Raw genomic sequence first — 13,067 nt, 5'->3', positions numbered from 1 at the left:
AGTTACGACTTTTGTGGTTGCTATTGCCAGTCATTTTAACCTTACACTGCTTTCAGTATGTTATCATTTTATATTGAAGTTTTTAAACCTGACTTCATCTATCTTCTTTATAGTTGGTAGCTTTTCTTGTACAGTAAGTGATCAAGAAGGCGTTTTTGTTTTGCTTTGGACCTTTTGGAGAAACTCACTTGACCATTAATTTCCCTCCATGGCAGTGCATTCCTCATCTGTTCGTCAGACTAATTCCTGCAGTCATGTTTATTGGTCATGGTTTGTGGAAAGCTAAAATGTTTAAAGTAATTTAGAAATTGTCTGGTACTTGAATCTAGCGTGGTAATTACTCTTTAAAGTCATCAGATCTGGTTGGAATCTCAGCTTACCAGCTGTATGATGTGGGACAAATGGGCCGTCCTAAGCCTCTGTTTCCTCCTTTATCGAACAAAACTGATAATTACCACCTCAGAGGGTTGCTGTAGGAGTAAATTAATAAGGTGGTAAAGTGCTTAATATAGTGCTGCACACATGATGCTCAGAATATAGCGCTACCCCGCTGGTGCTGATACTGTTACCAAAAGCTTGTCGTGAAGTGTATGTGAGATTTGTTTGAATTTAGACGGTTAGTTCACAGCAAAGGTTTCCGTGTTGTTAGGAGTACTACCTCAAGCACCTCTCCTTACCCTGATTATAGTACTTTAAGAGCATTACTAATAATAACTACCGTTTCATTGAATGCTTACCAGATGATATATACCCTTAATAAGAACTTGACATCTAATTTAATTTTCCCAATAAATATGAAGAGGCATTATTACACCCATTTACTTGATGAGGAAACAGGTTAGATACGAGGAAGCGACCTGCGCACCTAGCAGGGCAGTGAGAAACCTTGGGTTCACCGCGGGTCTGTCCAACCCCAGGGCCCCTGCCCTTTAGCCCCTTGCTACCTGCTGGGCATTCTGTGTTTTCACTCATCTGTCTTCCCCAGGAGACCTAAGCTTCCTGGAAGTGGGAACTGGATATTATGTGCATTCCACGTCCCCATTTTTTTGAAGCCTCTTTAAACTATAAAAGCAGTGCATAATATCAGAAGGTGTCAGTGTAAGTGAAACTTAATAGCTTATTAAAGAGTCTTTTCTTACCTATTGAAAATTAGATAATTTATCATTCTGACAGAAAACTTGAAGCCCTGGGACTTGTTTTTCAATTCTGTTGCCAGTCTCTGTCATAATAGCAATCTGAATTTACTATATTTGGCTTTGCATTAGTGTTAGCAAAGTATTCATCTTAATCTTCTTATCAGGTTATAAGCTTCTCTCATCATTGCAATACCTAGCTCAGTGCCCTGAATAAGTTAATCACTTGGTACATATTTGATTTTAATTTATTTCAGTGTAGTAACATTCATCTGAAGTCTTTTTATATTAGAAATAGTTGATACAGAGATACGACTTCTGCTTACTTTGCTCTTACCCTTGTTTTTCTTTCTAATAGTCAGGCCTGTGTTTTGCTTTTGGACTTTAAAAAGAGTTCAGTTATTTTGGTGTTAGTCTGAAAAAAATCCCCTAATGGGCTCTTTGAAATTTTTTTCTTCTGTTAAAGTAGAAAACATCCTGAACAATGGATGATGGTTCATATTATCAGCATATAGTGCGTAAGTATATACTGCTGAACTATTCACTATCTTTTATACTTTCTTGCATCTAGCACGGTGTTAGGGACATAGTAGGTGCAGATGAAATATGTAGATGTTGATTGATTTGACCACTAATATCTGTGGTTTTGTGGAAAGAACATGAGGTTTCAGAGTTAAAACATTGGATTCTCACCCAGCCATTGCTGTCGTGTAAGTTACTCGGTCAGTTCTGCTAGTTTCCATTCTTGTAAAGTGGTAATGATAATAATACCTTGCTGGAAGTGTGAAATAATGTATGCAGAGTGCTTTACAATCACTAACAATGCTGTACACATCTTAGTTCTGTCTTGTTTTTATCAGTACTTAATGGCTCCATTTTACTGCAAATCTGGATACAGTCTTATATGTTTTGGCCTGCTGGGCACTCAGCTGACATGTGTATGACTGCGTGGATGAATGACGTGTACTTCATGAGCAAAGTGATAGCTGGAGAAGTTGTCTCTTGAATAACATTACTCAAGAAAATGGTAGTAGAAATCTGCTTAGATCTGAGTTCTCTGAACTTCTAGCTTACATGTTCTCATACCATATTTTGCTTTCTAAATACATACAAATGGAGATACCCATACCCCAGTTTCATAAATCATGGGAATAATTTTATAATGGCTCAAGACCAACATTCCAATTAAGTTACTAGTCTGCAGGACAAGACAACAGAGCCCTTCCACTTACGTAGTTCTTTCCAGGGAGCCGATGTGCCACCCAAGATCTTGCTGCCACTGAGATGAAGGAATTTGAATGAACCCAGGTCTTCTGTATCCAAATTCATAACTCTTTCCAATGGTCAACAACTAAAAATACATAGGGCAGCTTTTGAGCATGTTTTGAAATTCCTGGACTCCAACCTCAACAGAGGTTGATTCTCCCTCTGTTGTGTTCCTCATACGATGTATCACGTAGATACATGGGTTAACTGTTTTCACCAGCTATACTATGAGGGAACTGCCACTTTAAGACCATTGTAGCTGGAGCTGAGTGGATTGGGCCAGGCAGGAAGAGTGGTAGGTAAGGGTAGGGAGATGCAGAGAGTAGCAGGAGGTGAGATCAGAAAGGAGGTAAGTGGGGTGTCAATTATGTATTTGCTCTATAGCGTCAATTTGGTAGGCTCTATGTGTGTGTGTATACAGAACAATTTGGTTTGCAGTTTTGGAGTAATTCACTAGTGTTACCTGGTGTCTTTGGGAAGGGGAGGAAAACTTTAACTTTTTCATTTCTTAATAATTGTGTTTGCACACCTTTTTCTATTTGTGGCCATTTGAACTTTTCCCCTTTATTTTAAGTAACCCATAAATATCCAGAAACTTGAATTTCTAGGTCAGTTTACAGTGTGAATAATGTCTGTACTCTGTGACTTTATTCTTTTTGAACAGGAGTGTATTGTTGCTGTTCTGCTTTGCGTCCTCGCTACAAACGCCTGGTGGACAACATATTCCCTGAAGATCCAAAAGTAATTTGACCTACATCTACTGATCCTTCTCTTTGCTGACCCATTCTTCCCCCCTGCTGACCTCCCTAAGGTTTCCCTAATTTCATTTCTCTACTTTTACCCCCAAATCTTACCATGTACCTTACTATTTTTATACTTCCCTTTTTTACTTTTAAATGACCATGCTTGCTTGTCTAATTTTCAGATCCTTTTCTTAGTCTAGGCGTGAATGTGGGATGATGGACAGATGATGCTCTTTAGTCTAGACAGTTCCTAAATTTAAGTAATACTTATCAAACATTATGAACTAATGCCAGATTATTTGTATGAAATGCCAAGAATAGAACTGAGAATACAGACATGGTCTTCTGCTCTCACCAAGCCCATAGACAAGTAAATTGGCAGTTACAGTATTGTGTGCCAGAATGCTGTGATAGAGAAATAAAGAAATAAAGGCCACTGCTAGGGTAGGTGGGAATGATACCCGATTTGGGCTTGGGAGAAGAAAAGCCTAAAGGAAATGACATCTAGGCTAAGATCCAAAGAATAAATAGGGTTGGCAACACAGTTTGCAGAAGAGAATTGAGAAGAAGAAGTAGAATATTCCAGGCAGAGTTTGTTCTCTTTTTACTTAAATGTTTTTTAATTTTTTATAGAAGTTACTCTATTGTGGAAGATTACTGGTTTCAAAGTAGCTGGGTTTGAATGATTTTGATTTGACACTGTCTTAAATTTTCTAAGACTCAGTCTAGTCAATAGATAGGAACAAAAAAAAAGTGTTAAATAGGTTTAATTTCCAGAATTTGCCTTATTATAAAATGTAGCCAACTGTAGAGACCTTTTGATTACCTTAACATTAATTTATGAGATACACTTCATTTTTATTTTTTATTTTTGTCAAAGGATTACCTTTCCCAAGAGGAAGGGGGCAGTACATCTCCTTTTTAATCAAACCTAATTTAAAAATTCAGCTGTTTAGAGGAGGCTAATTTGATTAAAGATATTGGCTTCCAGATAGCCTGTATAATTTATGGCATATAAAATGCCCTAAGATATGGTACTTGCCTTTAAGGAGCTTTCCACCCATTGACTGCTATAAAGCAAAAGCATACTAAATATTAAATCACAATGCATAGATCAGAAGGTAAAATGTTAGTAAAACAGATGGTGAAGTTTCTGCCTTTAAGTCAGAGAGGTATCGCTGTGGGTTGACAATCTCTGTGAAGCATTCTCAGGAGAAATGAGATTTGCTGAGCTTTGAGGGATGTCCCCCATCTGGAGAAGTAGAGATTAGTGTCTTCGTTGCCAGCAAGAGGTAAGGCATGGTGAAATGAGAGGCACATTTGAGGTCCAGAGCCTTCAAGTGAAGGCAGCCTCACTGCAGTGTGGTAGGTGACACTTGTGCACAGTGTCTGGTTTAAAATTTCAGAAATACCATTTAATAGACTGAATATTTAGATCATTTCCTTGAGGAGTTTGGAACATATGGTTCCTGGAGATAAGATGGAGGCCAGATTATGGAGGAGTGTGAATGACAGACAAGGCATCTACTTTGACTTACAGGCAGTGAGGGAGCTTTGAATGCTTTTGATCATGGGAGTGATTGCAGGTAAATTAGAGAATGGTTACAGAAAGAATCTTTATTTTTGCCAACTACTTAGATAATATTTATTTAAATAGCAGTCTGTAAAATAAGATTTAAGAAAAAGAAAAGAGTTACATGAACCTTGCATACATATGGCACCCATAAACCCAACTGACTATATTTCTTATTTTTAATTTATTAAACAAACAAAAAATCTTATGTTATATGCAAAAGCATCTAACAGTAGATGCCCAAAGCACAGGGGTCTGTGTGTCACAGTCCCTGCCTTCAAGGAGTGCTCTACTGAGAGGAAAAAATAACCAAACCATTTCTTATAAATACTAAAATTAGGTCCTGTTCCCTAACTGCATGCACTGAATTGAACTATTTTTCTATAAAGGATGGTGTTAGAGTAATCTGTTACTTATGAAGGTATATTTAAATGCTTTCCCTAAATGGAACTTTTGTTTAACTTTTTGAAAATTCTGCATATCCAGAATGGTGAATATTAGCACCAAAGAGGCTATACCCAAGAGGGTTTAGCATAAATGTGGATTAATCACCAATCCAAAAAGGGGAAACACTTAGAAATGCAAAAAATAAGCGTGAAAATATAGATATAAATATACCCTATTCCATTTGTTCTTTTTACTTTTAGGATGGCCTTGTTAAAGCTGACATGGAGAAACTGACATTCTATGCAGTATCTGCTCCAGAGAAGCTGGATCGAATTGGTTCTTACCTGGCTGAAAGGTTGAGCAGGGATGTTGTCAGACATCGTTCTGGGTAAGGAAACTAACTGCTGCTATAGCGTATCTCTGGAAAATTCTTCTTAAGCTAAATCATCCTTTAAATTATCTTGCCATCTAGTCAGGCAAAGGTAACATGTGGAGAATAAAACATTGTAATATTATACAAGGAAATGTGGGATTCTAGGCAGGTGCTGTAGCTGTTATCCCTTTCCTGGCGGTCAGACTTAAGAATAAACTCATGTTAGTTAAGAGAGTTGTTTAAGCATCCATTAATTTTTGAGACTTCCCTAATGGAAATAGTAGAAATTGATTCCCTTAGTCTATCAGTGCAATACTGTAATTTAAAAATCAATCTCTGAATTGAAAACAGATTCTGTTAACCAACTGATTTTTAATAGAGCTCCAGTTTTAACCCATCAGAGGACCAATAAAAGAGAACTATGTTAGGCTCAGATATTAAGGTTCAGAAGATGTAAGCATGCTGATTTGAACCGTGCTAGCTACACATCTACCTATAAGTAAACCTACCGTCTTAATCCACTCTCTGTGCCCGAACATTAGTAGCTGTGCAGTCTGCTTTATAGTTTCCCATATTGCCGTTTCTTAGACTGTTCTGCTCTCCAAGCGATATATTGACTTTCTCTACTTCCACATTACCATTCAGAGTGTTCTAGTGAGTCGTTATACAAATATTTTTATAGTTGATTTTTGAAACAAAGTTATCTAACATATGAATTTTAATTTTTAGTACAAGCTTTAAAATCTGATGATCACAAGGTAGAATTTATGATGATGTTGGAAATTTAGGCACTTTTTTAATAATAACTATTTTGAGTCAGATGCAAAGAAATACGATTAAAAGTTAGGAAATGGGAAGTATTCATGTCTACAAAGAAAATACAAACAAAGGTAATGTTAGAGACGCTGTGAAGCAGTTTTTTGTGAGGAGGAAATGGGAGTCATACAGTGTAGTTTTTGTGTGCTTCCACGTGAGAGTCATTTTGTTTTAAGATCACTAGTGTTGTGTGAGGGTTAGGATTTCACTTAGAAGGCACTGTATTTGCCTTTCTATAAGCACTTAAATAAACTTATTTTAATGATTCCAGGGAAAGCATTTAGGAGAATTAAGGGAGCTAGAGACGCTTTGACCTGATTGTTCTCTTTCACTTAGGTATGTTTTAATTGCTATGGAGGCATTGGACCAACTTCTCATGGCCTGCCATTCTCAAAGCATCAAGCCATTTGTAGAAAGCTTTCTTCATATGGTAGCAAAGCTTCTGGAATCAGGAGAGCCAAAGCTTCAAGTTCTTGGAACAAATTCTGTGAGTAAAACTATTCTCTAACTAATTTCAAGTTTAATTAGCATACTAGGATTAACGCTTCTTAGAGTGTCTTTACCTGGTAAAGGCAGGTGCCCTGGTCAGGGCATGTGGACAGCCAGTACAGATGTCGATGATTAGAACATTTCATCTCTAGTTTTTTTTGTTGCTCCTCGTGAAATCTGTGATGTTACCAATCGTATGGAGCGACAGAAAACCTCAGTTGGCCATAAGTGTAAAGTTTTTCTTTTTCCCCCTTATGATTTAAGAAATAAAACTCCCTGCAGGTTTGGGCCTGAGGCTATTACTGAAGCACTGTCGGCACCCAGGAAATGCAGAAGAGCTTGAGAGTGAGGCCTTTCCTTCTAGAGAGTGGGCTCGCTCACTCAAAAGAAACCCCATCAGAAAGTTACATTTAACATTTATAATGCTGTATCCTTGATCTTGTAAAATTCATGATTAAAAATTCCCTTTTTGTATATACGTGACATTTATGATATTTCACATTTCATTTGCTTTTTATTTGACTATTTCTTATCAACATAACAAATAATGAATGAAAGTAAATGTATTTGTTCCACATTTCAAAAAGATAATAATCTGTTTTATTTTTTTAGTTTGTCAAATTTGCAAATATTGAAGAAGACACACCGTCCTATCATAGACGTTATGATTTTTTTGTGTCTCGCTTCAGTGCCATGTGTCATTCCTGTCATACTGATCCAGAAACTCGAACAGAGTATGTATAATTTTACTTTATGATTTACAGTCATAGAGTGATTATTGATGAATACTGTGTTTATATATTACATAATGGTTACCAAAGGAGATGGGAAAATAGGTGCTTTATTCCCAATGTACAACTTTTCATTGCTCTTAGAAGAACCGACTAAAACAGCAAAATTGAGAGTGGTTTCCTGACTCACTCAGAATGAAACCTGAAGTCTTCACTGTAACCCAGAATGCCCCTCTGTGCTCACCTGACCCGAGTGTTAGATCCTGTCATCCTGTCATTTCTTCCTTTCCCTCTAATCCAGCCATGTGGTCTCCTTGCTGCTTCTTGAACGCGTCAGGCACACTTCTCCCCAGGCCTTTGGACTGAGTGGTCTCTCTGTCTGGAATAACTCCAGATACCCAGCTGGCTTGTTTGTTCACATTTCTGCTAAAATGTCACCTTACCACGAGAGTTCTACCCCGGCCACCTTTTATTTAAAAATATCAAACCTCCCATCCACCCCCAGTTAAGCTTTATCTTCTCATTTCTCATTTTCTGTTTTCTCTCCTCTGTGGAATAAACTCCTGGAGAGCAAGGGCTTTGTTTTGAGAACTCCTGTGTCATTAGCACTTTTAATAGTGCTGGACACATAGCCGGCTCTCAGTAAGCACTTTCTGAATGAATACGTATGTAAATTGAATGAATGAATGAATGAGTGAATGAATATTACTGGATTATGGTTTATCTGAGGTTATCGTGACAACTGATTTGAGCATTTTTAAACGTTTCTGGATATATCCTAGTAATAATCTGGAATCAAATACTTATCTGCAAACACAGTCAATAGATTGATATCTATATAAAAGTTAAAAATTAAACTCAAAGTGACCCTGGTAAACGTAGAAAGTAGTTTGAGCTTTATCATAGTATACTTAAAAAGAAACTAACCTGAATTCAGAGAGTTGTTGTGGGCAGTTGATAGTCAAGATTTAGCAAGTTTTGTAATTTTTATTTTTCTTTTAAAATAAGGGAATATACAGAAATGTAACCAATTAGCTTTTAGTATGCAAGCTACAGTGTTGGTTTACAAACAAAAACAAGTGTAAAAATTAATTTGGAGAAAGAAAGCTGAGAGGTAATTTAAGTTTTCAGATATGATTTATTTCTTTCTGAGATGCTCTTAGTATAATTTGTCCTTGGTATGATATAGGCCACTTAGAATCTTGCTGTTATTGCTTTATAATAAGTGTGAAGCCTTAGAAAGATAGAGGTAACTATAACTGTCTTAAAATAATAAACTTCCTGTCGCTGCTAAAATCCCTTTTTCTCCCTAAAGGATATTCAAAAAATGTTTTATGAAACTGTTCCCTGTTCTCAGAGATTGGCAATAACTTGTTAATGGGGCAAAGAGGTATAAAGATTAACTAAATAAGGTGGCAGTTTTTTTTTTAAGGTTGTAACATTTTTTTTTTCTTCTAAAATGTAGAAAATATCCAGAAGGTAGTAGTTCTATTTTAGTATTATAAAGATTGATAAACTACACATAGGGATTTCCCAATTTTTGGTTGAGGTGAATTTCACATATAAACCAGTGTAGATGAAAAATGTTTATAGTATGGTGGAATTTATGAAAGGATGCATTTTAAAAATTCAGCGTTACATAGGTATCTGATTTTTAGGTATTTAGTGCCCCCTAGTGAAAGATCTTGTCTTCTGAACATATTTTGACAACATTTTTCATTAATGTTTACAAAAAGAAACTTGAAAATGTCTATATGTAAATGAAAGGTTTCATAGTACTTTTCTTAAATCTGGGACTTTCTATTATTATATGAAAATTAATATTCCAAAGTAGCATTTCATTTGAATCACTATAAAACTAATGAGTAAACTAAAATGCTTTAAGATACTTAGAGGGCTTAATTTTTTTTTCCTTCTTTGCCTTAAGTAAAAGCCTTTTTGGTTTTCTTCAGGAATATTTACATTCCCTTTTAGATTCCGACTTGCATACTTATTATCAACCCCTTTATTTTTAGCAATACACTATCAAAGAAAGCTTAGGCCAGTGGGAAATGGGGCTGATGACTGTTACAATTGCCTTAAAATATTTGACTTGCAGATACCACCTTTGTAGTGATGTTAGGTGTGCCCACTTGTGATAGCTGCAGAGGAGTCTCTCAAGACTTTCTTTATGTTTTAAAAAGAAGCATGAATAGACATAGCTTTGTAAAAGGCAGAATTTGTCTTGTCCCCTAGTTCACTTTCTCATCTGTTCAGAGTCATATTACTGCCGCATCCCGTTCTCCATCTGCCGCTCCTGACTGCCTGCGTGATTTCCCCATGGTTTTGTAAAGCAATATAACCCACTCCCCCATATCTTCCATTCTCTAAAGCTATTTATAGCTTTTGGAAACAGTGCTGGGTAAGCTGAATAAGCTTTTTTTTTAATAACCTATTTTGTAATTGAAGTATAGTTAATTTACAATGCTGTGTTAGTTTAATGTGTACAGGAAAGTGATTAAGTTATACACACATATATATTCCTTTTCAGATTCTTTTTCATTATAGTTATTATGAGATGTTGAATATATTTCCTTCTGCTATGCAGTAGGTTTTGTTGTTTATCTCTTTTACATGTAGTAATATGTACATGTTAATCCCAAACTCCAAATTTAACCCTCCCCTCGTTCCTTGATTTCCCCTTTGGTAACCATAAGTTTGTTTTCTATGTCTATGAATCTATTTCTGTTTTGTAAATAAATTCATTTGTATCATTTTTTTAGATTCCACATATAAATGATATCATATGATATTTGTCTTTCTCTGTCTCACTTAATTTCACTAACTGTGATGATCTCTAAGTCCATTCTTGTTGCTGCAAATGGCATGATTTCATTCTTTTTATGGCTGAGTAGTATTCCATTCTCTGTGTGTGCACGCACATGTGTATACATATATATATATATATACACGCACACACAACATTTTCTTTATTCATTCATCTGTTGATAGACATTTAGTTTGCTTCCATATCTTGGGTATTGTAAATAGTGCTAGTATGAATATTATCTTTTCAAATTAGAGTTCTCTCCAGCTATATGCCCAGAAGTGGGATTACAGGATCATAACTCTATCTTTAGTCTTTTGAGGAATCTCCATACTGTTTTCCACAGTGGCTGCAGCAAACTACATTCCTACCAACAGTGTAGGGGTTCCCTTTTCTCCACACCCTCTCCAGCATTTATTATTTGTAGACTCTTTGATGCCTCCGTTGACTGCTGTGAGGTGATATCTTATTGTAGTTTTGATTTGCATTTCTCTAATAATTAATGATATTGAGCATCTTTTCATGTGCCTGTTAATCATCTGTATGTCTTCTTTGGAGAAATGTCTATTTAGGTCTTCTGCCCATGTTTTGATTGAGTTTTTTTTTTTGATACTGAGCTGTGTGAGCTGTTTGTATAATTTGAAAATTAATCTTTTGTCGGTTGCATTATTTGCAAATATTTTCTCCTATTCTGTAGGTTCTTTTTTCATTTGTTTATGGTTTCCACTGCTATGCAAAACTCTTAATTTAATTAGGTCCCATTTGTCTATTTTTGTTTTTATTTCCATCACTCTAGGAGACATTTCCAGAAAATATTGCTGCGATTTATGTCAAAGAGTGTCCTGCTTGTGTTTTCCTCTATGATTTTATGGTATCTGGTCTTACATTTAGGTCTTTAATCCACATTGAGTTTATGTTTATATATGGTGTTAGAGAATGTTCTAGTTTCATTCTTTTACATGTAGCTGTCCAGTTTTCCTAGCACCACTTATTGAAGAGACTGTCTTTTCTCCATTGTATACTCTTGCCTCCTTTGTTGTTAGATTAATTGACCATAAATGTGTGGTTTTATTTCTGGGCTTTCTGTCCTGTTCCGTTGATCTATGTGTCTGTTTTAGTGCCGGTACCATACTGTTTTGATTACTGTAGCTTTATAGGATAGTCTGAAGTCAAGGAACGTGATTCCCCCAGCTTTGTTCTTTCTCAAGATTGTTCAGGCTATTCGGGGTCTTTTGTGTTTCCATACAAATATAATTTTTTTTTGTTTCAGCTCTGTGTAAAATGCCATTTGTAATGAATAGGGATTGCATTGAACGTACAGATTGCCTTGGATATTACGGTTGTTTTAACAATATTGGTTCTTCTAGTCCAACAGCATGATCTATCTTTCCATCTGTTTTAAGTCCCATATGCACATAGTAATGTATCTATGTCAGTACACACAGATGTGTATGTATGTATAGGACTGAGGTTATCTGTACTTCATTTTGATAGTTCTTATTTGTCATCCCTATCTAGCTTAGTCTTCAGTTTGGGTGGACTAAGGGAGGTAAGAAGTTCTCAGGGAGAAACAAAGAATGAAAAGTCTGAGGAAGTATTAAGGGTGTTCAGGAGCAGTGAAATCCTGTTTTCACTCAGCTTCTGAGACTTCTGGGCAAGAAATGGGAGAGAATCTGGTTCACATTATTTTGAATTATTATCGTCCTCTTAGGAGAACCTAATTCTTTTGATTAAATTATTTTATTGAAAACCGGTAGACCAGATATTTCTATATTTTACAGTTTTTTTTTAACTTTAAATGCTGATTTTAAAAGGTGGTATTAAAAGTAAGCCTCTTTTGGAATTGCCATATCTCTGTCCATCTTAGGTTTTTGAGATTTTAGTTTCTTATATTTATTTTGTGTTATTTTTATTTTATTGACTTGAGATAACAATATTTGTTTGGTATCCATTCTCTTAGCTAAGCAAGCAGAATTGTTTTAATAACTTTTTTTGTGACTCAATTGTTCTTCTTTTTTTCACAGAATTCGAATTGCTGGAATCAGAGGTATTCAAGGCGTGGTTCGCAAAACAGTTAATGATGAACTTCGGGCTACCATTTGGGAACCCCAGCACATGGATAAAATTGTTCCATCCCTGCTGTTTAACATGCAGAAGACAGAAGAGGTTGACAGGTATTGGATAAGGATATCAGTGTTGGGGCTGTGTTACTTTTGTGTATGTGTTTGCTGGCTAGGATAAGAATTTTTTGGCTCTAGTATTCTGTATATAATAGTCTTGTAGACTTGAGTGAGTTTAAATATGTGTCCTTTCTGAAAAAATTGTTCATCTTTTAGTGATCACATTAGGCTTAGTAGACCACAGATTCTTACTCTGACCCTTAAGATATTATTTCTTTCAGAACAAATTTTCACTTTACTTGCTGCTTATTATTGAGCATCCAAATTACTATTTGAATTAATACTACTTAAAGTTGCAAGTGTAAGAATTAGAGATTATAACCGAACTTTTACTATGCTTTAGAGATGCAACATACTTTTTCATAGCGTTAGTACTAATCAAAATAATAGCACCTGCTATTCACTATATATGTTTTTTCAACAAAAATATTAGGCTATTTGTTGCCTATTTATTCTTCTAAGATATTTTGGCATAGAATATTGGTTTGGGGCATATGCTGATGCCCCTCCCCCTACGAGTATCCCGTTCAACTTAGAATTCTATACTTCATTCTGCTTTTTCAAATGCCA

The 13,067-nt window shown here is 35.7% G+C and overlaps 1 protein-coding gene across 5 annotated transcripts in view; it reads left to right on the top strand.

Annotated features, from left to right (window-relative positions):
- The window catches only part of EFR3A (EFR3 homolog A), an 89,282-nt gene that overhangs the window by 28,880 nt on the left and 47,335 nt on the right, over nucleotides 1-13,067 (top strand). For 3 of the 5 annotated variants that reach the window (XM_064476836.1, XM_031439647.2, XM_064476838.1), the window contains exons 2-6: nucleotides 3,064-3,140; nucleotides 5,363-5,490; nucleotides 6,628-6,778; nucleotides 7,393-7,514; nucleotides 12,342-12,491. In XM_064476836.1, coding sequence (XP_064332906.1) covers nucleotides 3,064-3,140; nucleotides 5,363-5,490; nucleotides 6,628-6,778; nucleotides 7,393-7,514; nucleotides 12,342-12,491 — 628 coding nt within the window. Of the gene's footprint in view, nucleotides 1-3,063; nucleotides 3,211-5,362; nucleotides 5,491-6,627; nucleotides 6,779-7,392; nucleotides 7,515-12,341; nucleotides 12,492-13,067 lie in introns of all 5 variants that reach the window. The other 2 variants (XM_031439649.2, XM_064476837.1) reach the window with 1 other exon arrangement.

The sequence above is a fragment of the Camelus dromedarius genome, chromosome 20, assembly GCF_036321535.1.
Source record: "Camelus dromedarius isolate mCamDro1 chromosome 20, mCamDro1.pat, whole genome shotgun sequence".
Classification (NCBI taxonomy): domain Eukaryota; kingdom Metazoa; phylum Chordata; class Mammalia; order Artiodactyla; family Camelidae; genus Camelus; species Camelus dromedarius.
Note: the sequence above shows the minus strand (reverse complement) of the source record. Positions and strands in the feature narration are given on the sequence as shown.